This window comes from Corvus moneduloides, chromosome 7, assembly GCF_009650955.1.
Source record: "Corvus moneduloides isolate bCorMon1 chromosome 7, bCorMon1.pri, whole genome shotgun sequence".
NCBI lineage: Eukaryota > Metazoa > Chordata > Aves > Passeriformes > Corvidae > Corvus > Corvus moneduloides.
Window position 1 is genome coordinate 37,577,110 of NC_045482.1, and position 13,294 is coordinate 37,590,403.

The 13,294-nt window shown below is 49.5% G+C and overlaps 1 protein-coding gene across 1 annotated transcript in view; it reads left to right on the forward strand.

Annotated features, from left to right (window-relative positions):
* The first annotated feature begins 6,877 nt into the window (after positions 1–6,877).
* The window catches only part of KIF5C (kinesin family member 5C), a 66,460-nt gene continuing 60,043 nt past the window's right edge, over positions 6,878–13,294 (forward strand). Inside the window, exon 1 of the mRNA XM_032114524.1 lies at positions 6,878–7,060. Coding sequence (XP_031970415.1) covers positions 6,935–7,060 — 126 coding nt within the window. The 5' untranslated portion in view covers positions 6,878–6,934. The remainder of the gene's footprint in view (positions 7,061–13,294) is intronic.

The following is a 13,294-nucleotide window of genomic DNA, read 5'->3' on the forward strand; positions in this document are numbered from 1 at the left end:
GCCATGGTGCATATGTGGTTATTTCACAGTGTGCAAGCAGGGACGGCAGGAATTCTGGAAGCTCTGGTGATCCCAGCATATGCACTTATTTCCAGAAGGTTGCAGATTATGGGATACTTCTGTGGTAGGGGGAGGGATGGGCTGGGACCTGAGACCTGGGAAGACAGTGAATGAGAGTTTCTTGCCCTGCCAAGGAAATGGGGTGAATCATTTCTGCTGTTTTCTTCTCCACACGTGGGTGTTTCTGTATTGCAAATCCACAAGCACTGAGGTGGGAAGGAACCTGGGGATGTTGTTTAGTCCAGACCCACCCTCCCAGGAAAGTCAAGATGTGCTTTGCCTGTGTCATGCAGTCAGTGTGTTTTCCTTCTTGGCTTTCTGTATAAAGAACTATTTTTAATCCAAGCTGTGTTTAAACCTGCTTCTATCGTACGTTGTGCGAGTTAACACTCCTGGCAGCTAAAAACACTTGCAGAGCTTTAAATCCTGGGAGCTCGTCACGAACTCAGATGTCTAAAATTACCTGGCTTTTGCTTAACTGATGCTCTATTTTTTTGTTCTATATGATGTTTGCAGGGAGAGGTGAGGATAGATTATTCCTGCTGGAAATAGAGGAACTCACGGCACTGCCTTGGTCAGGTGAGGGGTGGTGGCAGCTTTGGGGGGGCACCTGTGGCTGCACTGTGCCTTCACTGGGCTTGCTGCTCCCTGAAAATTCTTCTTTATCTGATCTTTCCAGGCTTTCTGTAGAGCTGGACTCATTTCAGGGCATGACTGATAGTCTGAAGTATAAATGAATTATTTTTTTTTTCTTGGGAAGAACTGTTGGAAATTTGAGTCTGTAAAGAAAAAAAATTATTCTCCTTGATATCTAGAAATAACCTTGCTTCACTACCATCCCCAAAACCCTTTGGAAGCTTAATGAAAATGGGAAGTAATTTCCTCTGCAGATTGAAAGCTGTACACTTAGCATGGACTCTTCTCACTACAAAGATCATTTTCAGTGGATCATTTTCAGGGAAAATTGGTCAGAAGATGTCTCTAAGATTGCTGTGTATCTCTGATTTCATGTAGTCTAATCCTCATCTAATTACTTAAAAAACCTTTAGCTGGAGCTTCGAACTTCTAATGGATTCTGGGCAAATGTGAGGTGCAGAGAAGGATTCCATAAACTCCCAAGGCTCTGATGGTAAGTGCCAGCTGTGGAATGGGTTTCGTTTAAAGGATTAGTGGTGGCGAAACCTTCTGTGAAGCAGAACTGGAACAGTCACTGCAGGATTTCTGTGTGCCTCAAGTGCAGGAAAAGGGGAGTGCTGCAGGCCCTGGAAATCTTCATTAAAAAGAAGAAAAAAAGAGAAAAGGGAGGGAGTATTGCTATAAAATACTTTGTCCTGATCCCAGCTGGGAATGCCACGGACTGAGGTGGTTTTGTGCTGTTTACACATGTTGAGGATATGACATTGTTCAGTTTTAATTCCCTCCTTTGTGCATCTCTGCAGTAGGATTGGCATAGGGATTTCTGTTCTGTTGTGTATTGGGAATGTCATTCAGGTGAGATTGTGGAATCCTGGTTTGTCTACAGCAATTTCTCCTGGATTTCATGTCATGTGCAGAGTTTCAAATGTCAGGTACTAGAAAATGCTGGTTCTTTCTCTAATAAGATTTATCTATTTGTTTATGGACTGACTGGAGTTTTGGTGTGTGTTTAATTGTCATCCCAACAGGCTCTCCGGATTTGAGAGAAACAGTTTCAAAGCTCAATTCCCTGTTTCTGCTGCTTTGAGGGTTTGCAACATTCAGACTTTAATGGGAAAGACTGGGAATAACCTCAGTAAATTAAAGCAGGCAAACTGCTGCTTGGGAAAGAAGGAAGATGAGGGAGAGAGAATTTTTCCTAAGTTGGGTGAGCTGTGAAGATCCAAGTGTTTCCATCTGAACAAAGGCACATGGAAGATCATTACTGCTGGTCCAAGCAGCTCGTTATGTGGGAAGCATTAGATGTGCTCCTTGCAGGACCCCAGCAGCAGTGCCTGGAGTGAGGGGGTGTGGAGAGCCCTACACTGGCTGGGTTGTGCCATCCTGCTGCAGTGACAGGACCCAAAATGCCATTCCCTCACATGAGAACTGAACTGAATGTTTGCTTCTGAAGTGCCTTTCAGGAGGAAAAGGGAGTTTCAGGACACATTCCCTGTTTCCTCAGTGACTTGCTTATTTCCTAGTCACCTGTTGTATCTCTAAATGCAATCTCTGTGTCCTCTGGATGGTTTTTAATGCTGTAATCTCAAAAAATTAACGAAGAGCACACATGTAAGTTAAATTCTACTGTGAATTTAACTCATTTAATCTGTCTGGATTGTCAGCCAGTAACTCCAGTTTAAATAGAAACAAGAGAAAATAATGTATCTGGAATAGGACTAAAATCTGAAAACTAACAGGGAATAACATTGAGGGAACCCAAATCACTTTTGGAATCCCTGAATCCCAGAATGATTTGTGTTAGAAGGGACCTTAAAACTCACCTCTGCTAGAGGCAGGGGCAGTGCCCTTCCACTATCCCAGGCTGCTCCAAGCCCCATCCAGGCTGGCTTTGGGCACTGCTAGGGATCCAGAGGCAGCCACAGCTGCTCTGGGAATGCTGTGCCAGGGCCTCCCCACCCTCCCAACCTTACAAATTTGCTGAGGGTAAGATTGTTTCTGTGACCAAGAACAGTAAAATCTTGTTAGTCCAGCCTAACTTCAATCCATGGGACCCTGGTTTAACTCCAACACAAGTGGAATTGCCCAGGGGAGGATAATGGAGAAGGAGGAAGACAAAAACTGAGGCAGAGACAGCGAATTTGTAACAGATAAATCTTTTTGTCTGGTGGGAGAGCACAACCTCTGCCTGCCCCCACTCCATCCCTGTGCTATCATACCCTGGCAAGACGTTATCAATTTGGGAATGTCAGTAAAAATCACCGCGCTGTGCCTGACGAGCGTGGGGATCCCCTGGGGAGGGCAGGAGCAGCCAATGGAGCAGAAGGGCAGCGAGTGCCCGCGGCGCAGCCCGGCCGCGCTCCGCACGCTCGGCAGCCGCTCCGCCGCGCCCGTGGCACCGCAGGCGCTGCCCTGGGTCCCCCCTCCGCGCTGCCGCGCCCCGGGGCCGCGCTGCTGGCAGCTGCCGGGAGCTGCTGGAGCCCCGTGCTGCCTGTGTGCCCCTTCCCGAATTAATGGCGCTGCACTGAGCCCCGCCCTGGGGACAAGGGGCGCCTCCTCCTGATGCTGATCCGACTCGACTCCGCGTGGGGGGTTTAAATCCCCGCTGTAAGTGACACCAGAAGATGGCATCAGCTGCCTGCGATGCTCCTTAACTCTTTCTGCATCTCTGTGGAGCCTTTGTGGTTTGGGATTAGGTATTTTTAGTCCGTTCGGTATTTTTATGGTTGCTTCATAACTTCCTATACCGTAAAGACAATTATTTTTTTCCGAGGTACAGCCCTTTTATTTAGGTGATTTATTAACCCAAATGAAAAGCTGGTAACTTGGTAAAAATATTTTGTGTGCTTAGTAATGAACTGAAATGTTCTGCTGTTTTATACAGTGGTAAAATCGATTTATTTATTTTGGGCAAACCCATTTTTTATAGGTGGGTTAACACGAAATCTATGACTGTGCATAACGTGAATAATTTATGTGGAGATTGAGATTTCTGTGTGTACTCAACATACATTTTTTAAAGTAAGCATATACTGAAGTGTCTTGCAAATCAGAAACAATTCCTGCCCAAGCACTTTCTCATGGAGCATCTTTGGAGTGCCACGGCCCCATTTCCACATCCAAACTTCTGTGGAGGTGTGAGAAAGGAACCCCCGTGGCCCCGATCCCAAAGAAATCCTTACCTGTCTGATCCAAGGAGATGCTGGGTCTGGGATAATCACCCTGAGAGTGCCACTTGTGCCGATCCTGTACATTTTGCTGCGGAATTTTTCCCCTGCCTGGCCGAATGTTCCTGCAGCCCCATCCCTCCTGAGCTGGGGATGTGTCTCCGTGCCTTTGGTGATCCCTGGGGATGCAGATTAGATCATTTCTGACCCTCGGTTCCTCCTGGCTGCCTTCTCAGAACTTTCCAGCTTGTTTTTGCCTGTTCTCCAACCTGCCTTTATTTATTTTTATTCTTGCTAAACACTTCTATGCTCTGCCTTTGCAAACATTCCCCGGTGCACTCTCAGAGTCTCCTGGTGTCTGTGGGACATTAACTGCGGGTGACATTTAAAATTGCCTTTTGTCACGGGGATCCCGCCCCTTCTGGTCCCTCCTGGGAGAAATCCTTTAGCACCCCTTTCCCCTGAGCCACATCTGAGCGCTGATGACACCAACATATCAAATTTCCTGCCTCTGGCCACTGCTGAGCCACCGGGATCAATGGGATGTGCATTAAAGCCGCTCTCCCTGCTGACAACTCGCGCCCCTGGCCAGCACTGGTGTCTGCTCCTTGCACGGAATTGTTCAGCACAGCAGAAATTCAACCTTGCTGCTTTCTCCCTCCCAGCTCTAAAGCCCATTCCTGGAGCCCAGAAGCAAGGAAGGGAAGCAGTGGGCTCTGTGCACAGGAAATGCTGAAATGTTCCCTCATTTCTGCGGGATCACCTCTGTCAGAATCCGTGTCCTGCTGTTGTTCAGGTCCTGTCCTCTCCCTGGTTTTCCTGCAGCCTCAACACCTTGGCTGTGCTGGAGGCTCCCCTGCAGAGGGATGGAATCCTGTCATTCCTTTATGATCCCAGTCCTTGAGGAGGGAATTTGTTATTCCTTTTGGAGAGCTCTGGTAGCTTGGGATCTTTAGTGAAGTGAGGTTGGCTCAGCTGGAGAATTTCTTCAGGAAAAATCAGAACTTGCTGTCAAACCATATCTGATCTGCCAGGGTGAGCTAAAACGGGGAGCTGGAGAACTTGCTGGGAAAGTGGGAAATGGAGATAAGATCCAGGTTCTCTTAGTTTTACTTTTGTGGTGCTGACTGGAAGACAATTTTCCTATGTTCTGATGTAAGTAAGCTGAGAAAAATGTAACTCTACGTGGATTTCTTGAAAGCATCCAGCTGAAAAATGATATTTTTTACTGAGAAGGGCAAGAAATGAATTAAGGTGGCAGGAGTGAAGTATTTAAGCTCTGCTTTTCTGTATCTTCATGTTTTTACAAAGCAGGTTCCCACCACACTGTCCCTCACACCTTCAGGCACCCAGCCCAGCCTGGGAGCAGCTCACAGACCCAAGGAGGTGCTGATCACTCCCGAATCTGCCTGAAAATGAATGTTCCTACCAGGCTGCTTCACCTAATCTGGCAATAAGCAGTAAAAATAGCAGCTGGGTGACAATACAGAATTGTCTGCGCTCCAGACAATGTCACATTGTTTGTGACAAAACTGCTGGGAAAAGATGGCTCTCTGCATTCTTCCTGATGGCAGATTATACCTGCTCGAATAGAAAAATGGAGTTGTGCTTATCTCACTCCAAAATGAGCTCTTGATAATGGAGGAGAATAAGGATTAATTCATCCAAAGGGTTGTCTTTTATGACTAAGCCCCTACTTGTCATGACTAACAAATTTGCTATTCAGGGTAAAAGCTTGAAACATAAGAGAAATAAAAGGGATAATTGGTAATCCACGGGAATAAATCCCATTATGTAATAATGTCTTATCACATGCTGCACATTGCTAACTCTCCCCCATGGAATTGCTTTTAAGAAGGGTGTGAGAGGCTTTGTAGCCAGCCTGCTCCTCACATCCACCTCAGGTAAGGACTGAAGGAAAGGGAGATCTCCATCAAAATGCTGGAGCGTTGTCCACCCTCATCTTAATTGTGTAGCTGAGGCTAATTGAATAAAACTCTGGTGGAAACCAGGATCAGGAGTTGCTGGAGCCTGGGCCGTGTCTGCAACTTCCCGGAGGACATCAATGGTGTTTGGATTCTTCTTTAAGCAGGAGATTCTCGTAGGGAGAAAATGATGGAGGAGGAGGAGACTTCCTTCATGGTATTTTAGACAGTTTCAAGTCATGTGAATGCAGGGAAATAAATGAGCCAGGAGGGAGAGTTGCAGGTGATTTTAGCAAGTAAGGAAGGAGCATTTTTAGGGCAGGAGGATGAGGACAGCACCCCTGATGAGGAGATGCAGGCTCCAGACGCTGCTTTTCCCAGATGCTGAATCACCGGCTGCATCGTGACAAAACTTCTTGTAAATTGAGCAAGGTCAAAGTGTTGCCCAGAGGCACCACTGCTTCTACTTTTCCTCCCAGGAATGAGAACATGGAGTGATATTCCAGGAAGAAATATCCTTTAACCTGGTTATAGATCCGGCTTGTGCCAGAGGCAAAGGGGGAGGATGCTGAGGGGGGCTTTGTTGGAGCAAATCCGGAGGAAAACCACGAAGCTCATATGGGAACTAGAGCACGTTCCCTATGGAGACTGGCTGGGAATGCTGGAGGAGAAGGTTGTGTGGAGAGCCCGTAGCAGGTTTCCAGTGTCTGGAAGAAGCTGGAGAGGGACTCTTTATGGGCAAGTGGAGTGATAGGGAAATTTTGTTCGGACAGATGGAAGAAAATCCTTCCTTGCGAGGGTGGGCAGGCCCTGGCACAGGGTGCCCAGAGCAGCTGTGGCTGCTCCTGAATCCCTGTCAGCGTCCAAGGCCAGGCTGGACACTGGGGCTGGGAGCAGCCTGGCACAGTGGGAGCTGTGGGACTCGCAGCAGCGGAAGATCTTCAGGGTCGCTTTCCCCGCACCCCTCGCCGCTGCTGCGGGGGGAGGTCCCCGCGGTGGCCGCGCAGCCGCGCCCGAGCGGGGCCGGTCCGGGGCGTGTCCGCGGGCTCTGAGCGGCTGCGAGGGCTCCCGGCCCCGCCCGCCCGGCGGCCCCAGCCCCGCCGCTGCCGCACCTGCCCCGCGCAGCCCCGGCGCCCGCCCGCCGCCATGGCGGACCCCGCCGAGTGCAGCATCAAGGTGATGTGCCGCTTCCGGCCCCTCAACGAGGCCGAGATCCTGCGCGGCGACAAATTCATCCCCAAATTCAAGGGCGACGAGACCGTGGTCATCGGGGTGAGTCTGCGGCATCCCGCATCCCGCTGCCGCCCGCGCGGGTGGGGCGAGCATCCCTCGGCGCGGGGCGAGCGTCCCTGCTCTCGGGGCGAGCATCCCTCCCCGCGGTGCCCGCGCCCGCCGGAGCCCCCCGGGCCCTCCCCGCGTGTCCCCCCCATCCCATCCATTGTTCCCGCAGTGGCCGAGCGGGATTGGGGAGGGGGCGGCGCTGCCCGCTTCCCTCCCCCCCCCCCGCCGGGGCTGCCCCCAACCCACCGGCCGAGGGGCCCGGGGGTCCCCGGGGGTGCCGGGGGTCTCGGGGGGCCCGGGGGGCGCGGGGGAGCCGCGGGCTCGGGCGCTGATGTCATGCCGGGGACTGGGCATGCTCGACTGGGGCGGCCGCCCGCGCCTCCGCCGCGCCCCTGCGGCAGCCGCCGGCACCGAAGTTATCCCGGGGCCGGGAGCCGCATCCCGGGAGCCGCAATCCCGGGATCCCCATCGCCGGCAGCGCCCCGCGGCCGCACGGCAGCCCCGCAGAGCGGGCGGTACCCGCAGAGCGGCGGCGGGACCGCGCCGGGCAGCGCTGCGGGAAGCGACCCAAGTTTGGGGCTTTTTCCGCGTTTAAAACACTAAAATGAAGCCAAATCGCCCCCAGCCCGCAGCAGCCGCACGCCCGGCCCTGCGCGGCCCCCGCGCTCTGCCGGGGCTCGGCTGCTCCAGAGGTTTAGTGGGAACAAAGGGTCGGGATGTGGCTGATCCCAGGGCTCAGCGTAGCCCAGCATCTTCCCTCTCCCTCTCCCAGCGCGGGTCCCTCGGAGGGGCCGCGCTCAGAGCCCCCGGTGCCGCTTTGGGTGGGGGTTCATGGGCGCTGCTGGGGGCCTGAACGCAGATTTTTGGTTTAGTGTCCGGCCAGCCTGGGCTGTGGTGCTTTAGTTCCGATTTGGTCATCTGTGGTTAAACCAGTAACGTGCTCCGTATGATGATAAAGAGACCCTAAAACTAATGGTCAGCACAACTCCTTGGACGGTTTGTTAAAATTCTTACCAAAACCTTGAGGTCATCAGAAACTTCCCTCCTGAAAGTTGCCGAACAGTTGCAAGGGAAAAAATTGGTGAATTACGAACATACACAGTTATTTTTTTAATATTAAATGCCCTCTGTCCTGCCAAATTAATTGTCTTTCTGTGAAGGTTAAAGCGGTGGCACCCCCAGCAGCCTGTTAACAATAGAATAATCAAATTGGTTATCAATCTTGGCCAGCAGCAGAGGGCTGGATTTGGCCAACAAATATTGGGAGGGAAAATATATCTGTACCATTGGATGTTTAAGAAACCAATGTCAGCACGGTCCCCTCCCCCCCAATAAATAAACCCTCAGACATGTTAAAAGCAGATTAAAATACAGCTCCTGTAAATCCTTTAACAGCGCTGTGTTTTGAAGAGGAGTTCAAAATTCTCTTTTCCCACTCCTCATGTGTCTTTGTCCGTAAAGTATCTGTTGTCTGGGAAAACAGTAGCTGTGATGCTTTGGGCAAGGTTTTTGTATCTTGCAGGTGAGAGTAATTCCTTTGGTGGGGGTAAAAAAGAGGAAAAAACAACAGCAACTTTTAATTTCCTTCCATGGAAGTTAAAAAAAAATAGAGAGAAGCAAGGAAAGTGCACGTATTGATTTTCATGGATATTTATTTTACGTGGATATTCAGGTTGGCAGCTCATTTTGGGGCGTTATTTGCTATCTTGAAAACCAAGTCAGAAGCTTAGAGTTTGCCTTCCCTTCTTAAGGCAAAAATTGTAATTATTTAGGATTTTAATCATCTCAGCTAATGCAATATGTCCTCAAATCCAGCTTCTGTTTCCCAAGGAGGAGCCATCAGCTGGAGTTCTGGGGGAATAGCTGTAGTTTGGCTGAGTGGAAGGGAACATAAAAACCTTCCCATATTCTTTGTCCTCTTTATTTGCAGCCCTGAGCTCGCTGGGCTCTGGTGTAGCTCAATCCCCAGTGAATCCCACTGCAGCAGGAGTGGGAAGCGCTGCTGGATTTTATTATTTTTATTATTTTTATTATTATTTTATTGGTTTAGAGTGGCTGCTTTGCTCCAACAAATAACGCCTGGCAGGGGCAAGGAAGGAATCCTGATCCGTGGGAAGGCACCACCAGAGCAGACTTCCTTCTAGGAAAAGCAGGATTTCAGTCTTCACAAGCTCTTAGGAGCAAAAATAAACCAGGACCAACCACTTTTTTTGTGTTTTACTATAGCATTTGAAAACACTGCAATGCAGCTTTTATTTTTGATCCGTGGATTGGAAAGAGAAGGGTTCTGTTAAGATTTGAGAATCCAGACACAACTATCAGCTTCCCCCCAGAGGAATTATGTCACCACGTAAGAAAAAAATAAAATATAACTGATTCAAGGGAACCATCTATTTTTTCTTCTTTTTTTTTCTAACTAGTAAGTCTGAATAAATTTATTTCTTCCCAGTAAACACAGGGGAAAAAGCTTTCTTCCTGAGTTTCCCACTGTCATCTCCTGTTACACTTCCCTGGGGCCTTGGGCAAAGAAATTGCAGATCATGACTTGGTGTTTGTGGGAAGGAGTGGCCAAGAGGGAAAGTTTAACCACTTAGGCTGAGTTTCCCTGGGCTGGGACTGGGGTTGTGTGGGTCAGAGCTGCTCCTCAGGGAAGCCCCGGCGCAGTGTCCTGACTCTATTCCGACGGGATAAATCCCTGGGAGTTGGGATTTGTTTTGTTCTCTGTTTATTTGCTGTCTCCCGCCCATCTCCGGGCTCGTGGAGGGTGAGAACGTCTTACCTTGACTTTTCCTTTGCTTAAATCAGACAAAACCCTCCATGCTTCCGTTCTGCCAGAGAGTTTAAAGCACAAAAAGCCTTTTAGGTGAATCTCCCCTCTCAGCAGGGCAGGAAAAGGGGATGGGGGATGAATCCAGGGCTTTATTCTGTGGTTGGCTACCCAGGAGTCTCACCAGGCTGCAGCTTCATTTTCTCTCCCTGCTCCTCTGCAGCCTCAAGGTGACTCTCTGATTGATTGTGTTGGCTGACATACCTAAAAATGCATTTTTCTAGCTGGCTTCCTGCTCGTGGGAGAGCATGGAGCTCTTTGCTGGGCTGGCAAAGGGAGGCAGCTCCTGGTGTGTGCTCCTGTCCTGTTCCTCTGGGTGCTTTTATTCCTGGGCATCTGGGAAGGGAGGATGCACAGAGCCTCAGCACCTGCTGGGATGCTCGCTGGTTTAGGTTTGTGGCAGAGAATCCTGCCAGCCAGCCCTGGTGTAAAATATTTAGGAATTTAGTTGTGGAGGGGTTGTTGTTTTCAGCCCCTTTATTTTTTGTCTGGAGCAGCCGCTTCCTTTGAGCGCGGGGCTGTTCCCAGGCTGGTGGCTCAGGAAAACATCTGTTAGGAAGCTGAACGTCCAAAAGGCAGCTCGGGAACCTCATGTTGTTCCCAGGAAGGGATAAAAGGCTCTTCATTGTGGCTGTCAGCTGCCTTTGGCGCTGCGGCGGGAGGGATTTGTAAAGCCCGGCTTAGCAGGAGCTGCTGAGCTCTGCAGTCCCCGCGTGCTGCCCGTGTCAGGCTCAGGCACAGCCTCCCCCTTCCCCTCTCTGCCCATCCCAGGGGGCTCCAGCCCCTGGGAAATCCAGGAGGCCTCCGGGATCAGTGGGAGGATCCCCCAGGATTGTGCTTTACTCACACGGGGGAGATTCTGTTGTCTCATCCGTGAAATATTCCACTTAAATAACTAACGTGCCTCAAAGCAAACAAAACCATCACCTGATGCCCTGCCACTCTGCCGTGGTCACTGCTGTTCTGCAGTGTCATATTCCATGAGAGGAATTCCTGTGCAGGGCTGAGAGTTGGATCATCTCTGTGGGTCTCTTCCAGCTCAGAATATTCTGTGAGAGAAAGGAAAACAAAGATTGATGGCTAATTCCTTTCTGAGCAGTGCTGTGGTTTTGTTTTCTTTTCTTTTTTTAACACTTTGTGCTGTAAGTGCATTTTGGGATGTCTTGTGGAGAGATTCTCACTTATTTTCATCCCTAAAATATTTGGATATGCTTTATCTTTTGTTCCATGTATACCAGTGAAGTCAGCAGAGTTTGTGCTAGTGAAGAGCACGTTCCAAAATCCCTCCTGTACAGAGATCTCTGAGTGCTGTTAAACAGTTGTTTTTACAGTTGTTTTACCCACAGTGTTTAATCTGTGGGTAAAACAGATTAAAAAAAAAAAAAACAAAAATCCTTGGGATAACAGATAAATGGTGAGTTTAAAAGAAATAAAAATTTAAAAACTGCCCTGTGCTGCTGGGGTTGTTTTTTCTTGGTGCAGCTTTTCCCAAAAGCCAAGCGTCCATCTCGACCCCCGACGCACATCCCCTGTGCCTGTGGAGGGTTTGTTCCTACAAGTGACTTGTGCAAAAAGCTCCTTCTGGATGTGAGATGGGAGGCTGTGGCCCCAGGGCTGTCAGTGGATTGTGGGGTGCTGTTCTCCTGGCAGATCCCATGTTCTGCAGAGCTGCTCCTTGCTTTGCCTCCCAGCATCTCCGGTGTTTTCCAGCTCCTCTTTTCCGGTGAGGACCGAGTGAGTTTTGGCTGAAAGCTTCTGAGAAGGACTTTTGGGATACAAATACCTGGCTGAGCATGGAATTCCTGGGGAATTGGTGTCTTCAGACAGCTGACAAACACTTTGTGGGAGCTGTTTGTTTCAGAAATGTCCCCCCCCCTTCCTGCACACCCCAGGATTTTCCTGCAGCCTGGAATAACGTCTGGACCCCGCTGCCTTTCCCCATTCCGTGGAGGAGTTGAGCCACACTGTGCTGTGCTCATCCCCTGTGGCTCTGGTGCTTTCAGGTCAGACTATTTCCAGAGCTCTGGCTCTGGCTTTTTGCTTTGGGTTGACGTTGCTCCATAGGTACCTCGGGAAGAACCAGAAGCCTGTGGATCACGTTGCTGCTCATTTGGGAAAGAGCAAACACAGGGTGATCCCACTGGGTCTGGATGAATTTTCTGTTCCCTGCAGAAGAAACGATTTCATTTCCTGAAGAACTGGTGTGGCCATTCAGGGAGCTGCTCCCAAGCTTGATATTTGCAGATATTTAAAAAGTGGCTGTTTTTTTAAGGCAGTTCCTGTGTTCCACACTTATTTTCGGGAGCTTGTGTGGAATATTAGAATCAGGGGCCTGATGAGATGACTGAGGAGGGGTTTGGTTCTGTTTTTACAGTGTGTTGGGACAGGATGGAACTGTTCTGGTGCTGATTATCAAGAAACACATTTATTTCTTGTGGCAGTGAGACTCCCAGAAAGCACCGAAGCAGGTGTGCAATATTACCCTGCCACAGTGGCAATGGAAAAAATCTGTGTTGATGAGGATTTCTCCAGATATTCTCCTTTTCCACCATGCCTTTGTCTAATCCCAGAACCACAGGTTATTGGGATGAGTGGCAGCCGGTTCAGCTCCTGGGATTCTGTTGGAATTGACTCAATTTTGTGAGGTGTTCCCAAGACAGGGATACTTCACAAAAAGGTTCAAAGCGAAATCCTTGGCTGCCTGGCCCATTCTTGCCAGGTTTAAGCCACTTCTGAGTGGTTCGGGGCAGGGGGTTGTTTGATTCTCCTCTGAATCCTCAGCTGTTTTCCTTCTGGAATGGACATTCCTGCTCTTCCAGGCTTGTCTGTAAGTGCTGAACTGGGGGCAGGTGATCCAGCACAGGTCAATGTGTGTTTTATGGGTAAAGCTGCCCTTGTGTTTGCTTTTCTGTTTTCTAAAAGAGCGGTGAGAACTCAGGTGTGAAAATGGCTTCTATTTATTGATGGTGCTGCTAGAAAGATGATTTACTCAAAATAAAAAGCATATTTCCTCGCCCCGGCAATTTCCCTTTTGTGTTTTCTTGGGGCATCTTTTTTTCTCTTTTCCCAATCCCCTCTGGGCATCCTTCTCCAAACCTATCCTGTCAGAAATATGGATTCCTACTTAAACTTTCAAAACTTAAAGCACAGGTGATGGATTCCAACAAGACAAATTGTCAAACCACAGGAAAATGAAGTTTCAAGCCACTCTGTGTTGTCTTTTCCCCTCCTGCTGGATGCCGTTTTTTGGGACCAGAAGGTTTAAACATTGAGCATCATTCCTGCTTGTCCCAGTCCTTTTCCTTCCCCTGGGATGCACCAGTCAACCACTGGGGCTCGGATTTGTTTTGGCAAGTGTTGAGGCTGGTGCAGGGAGATTTGGGGTTATTTGGGGCAGT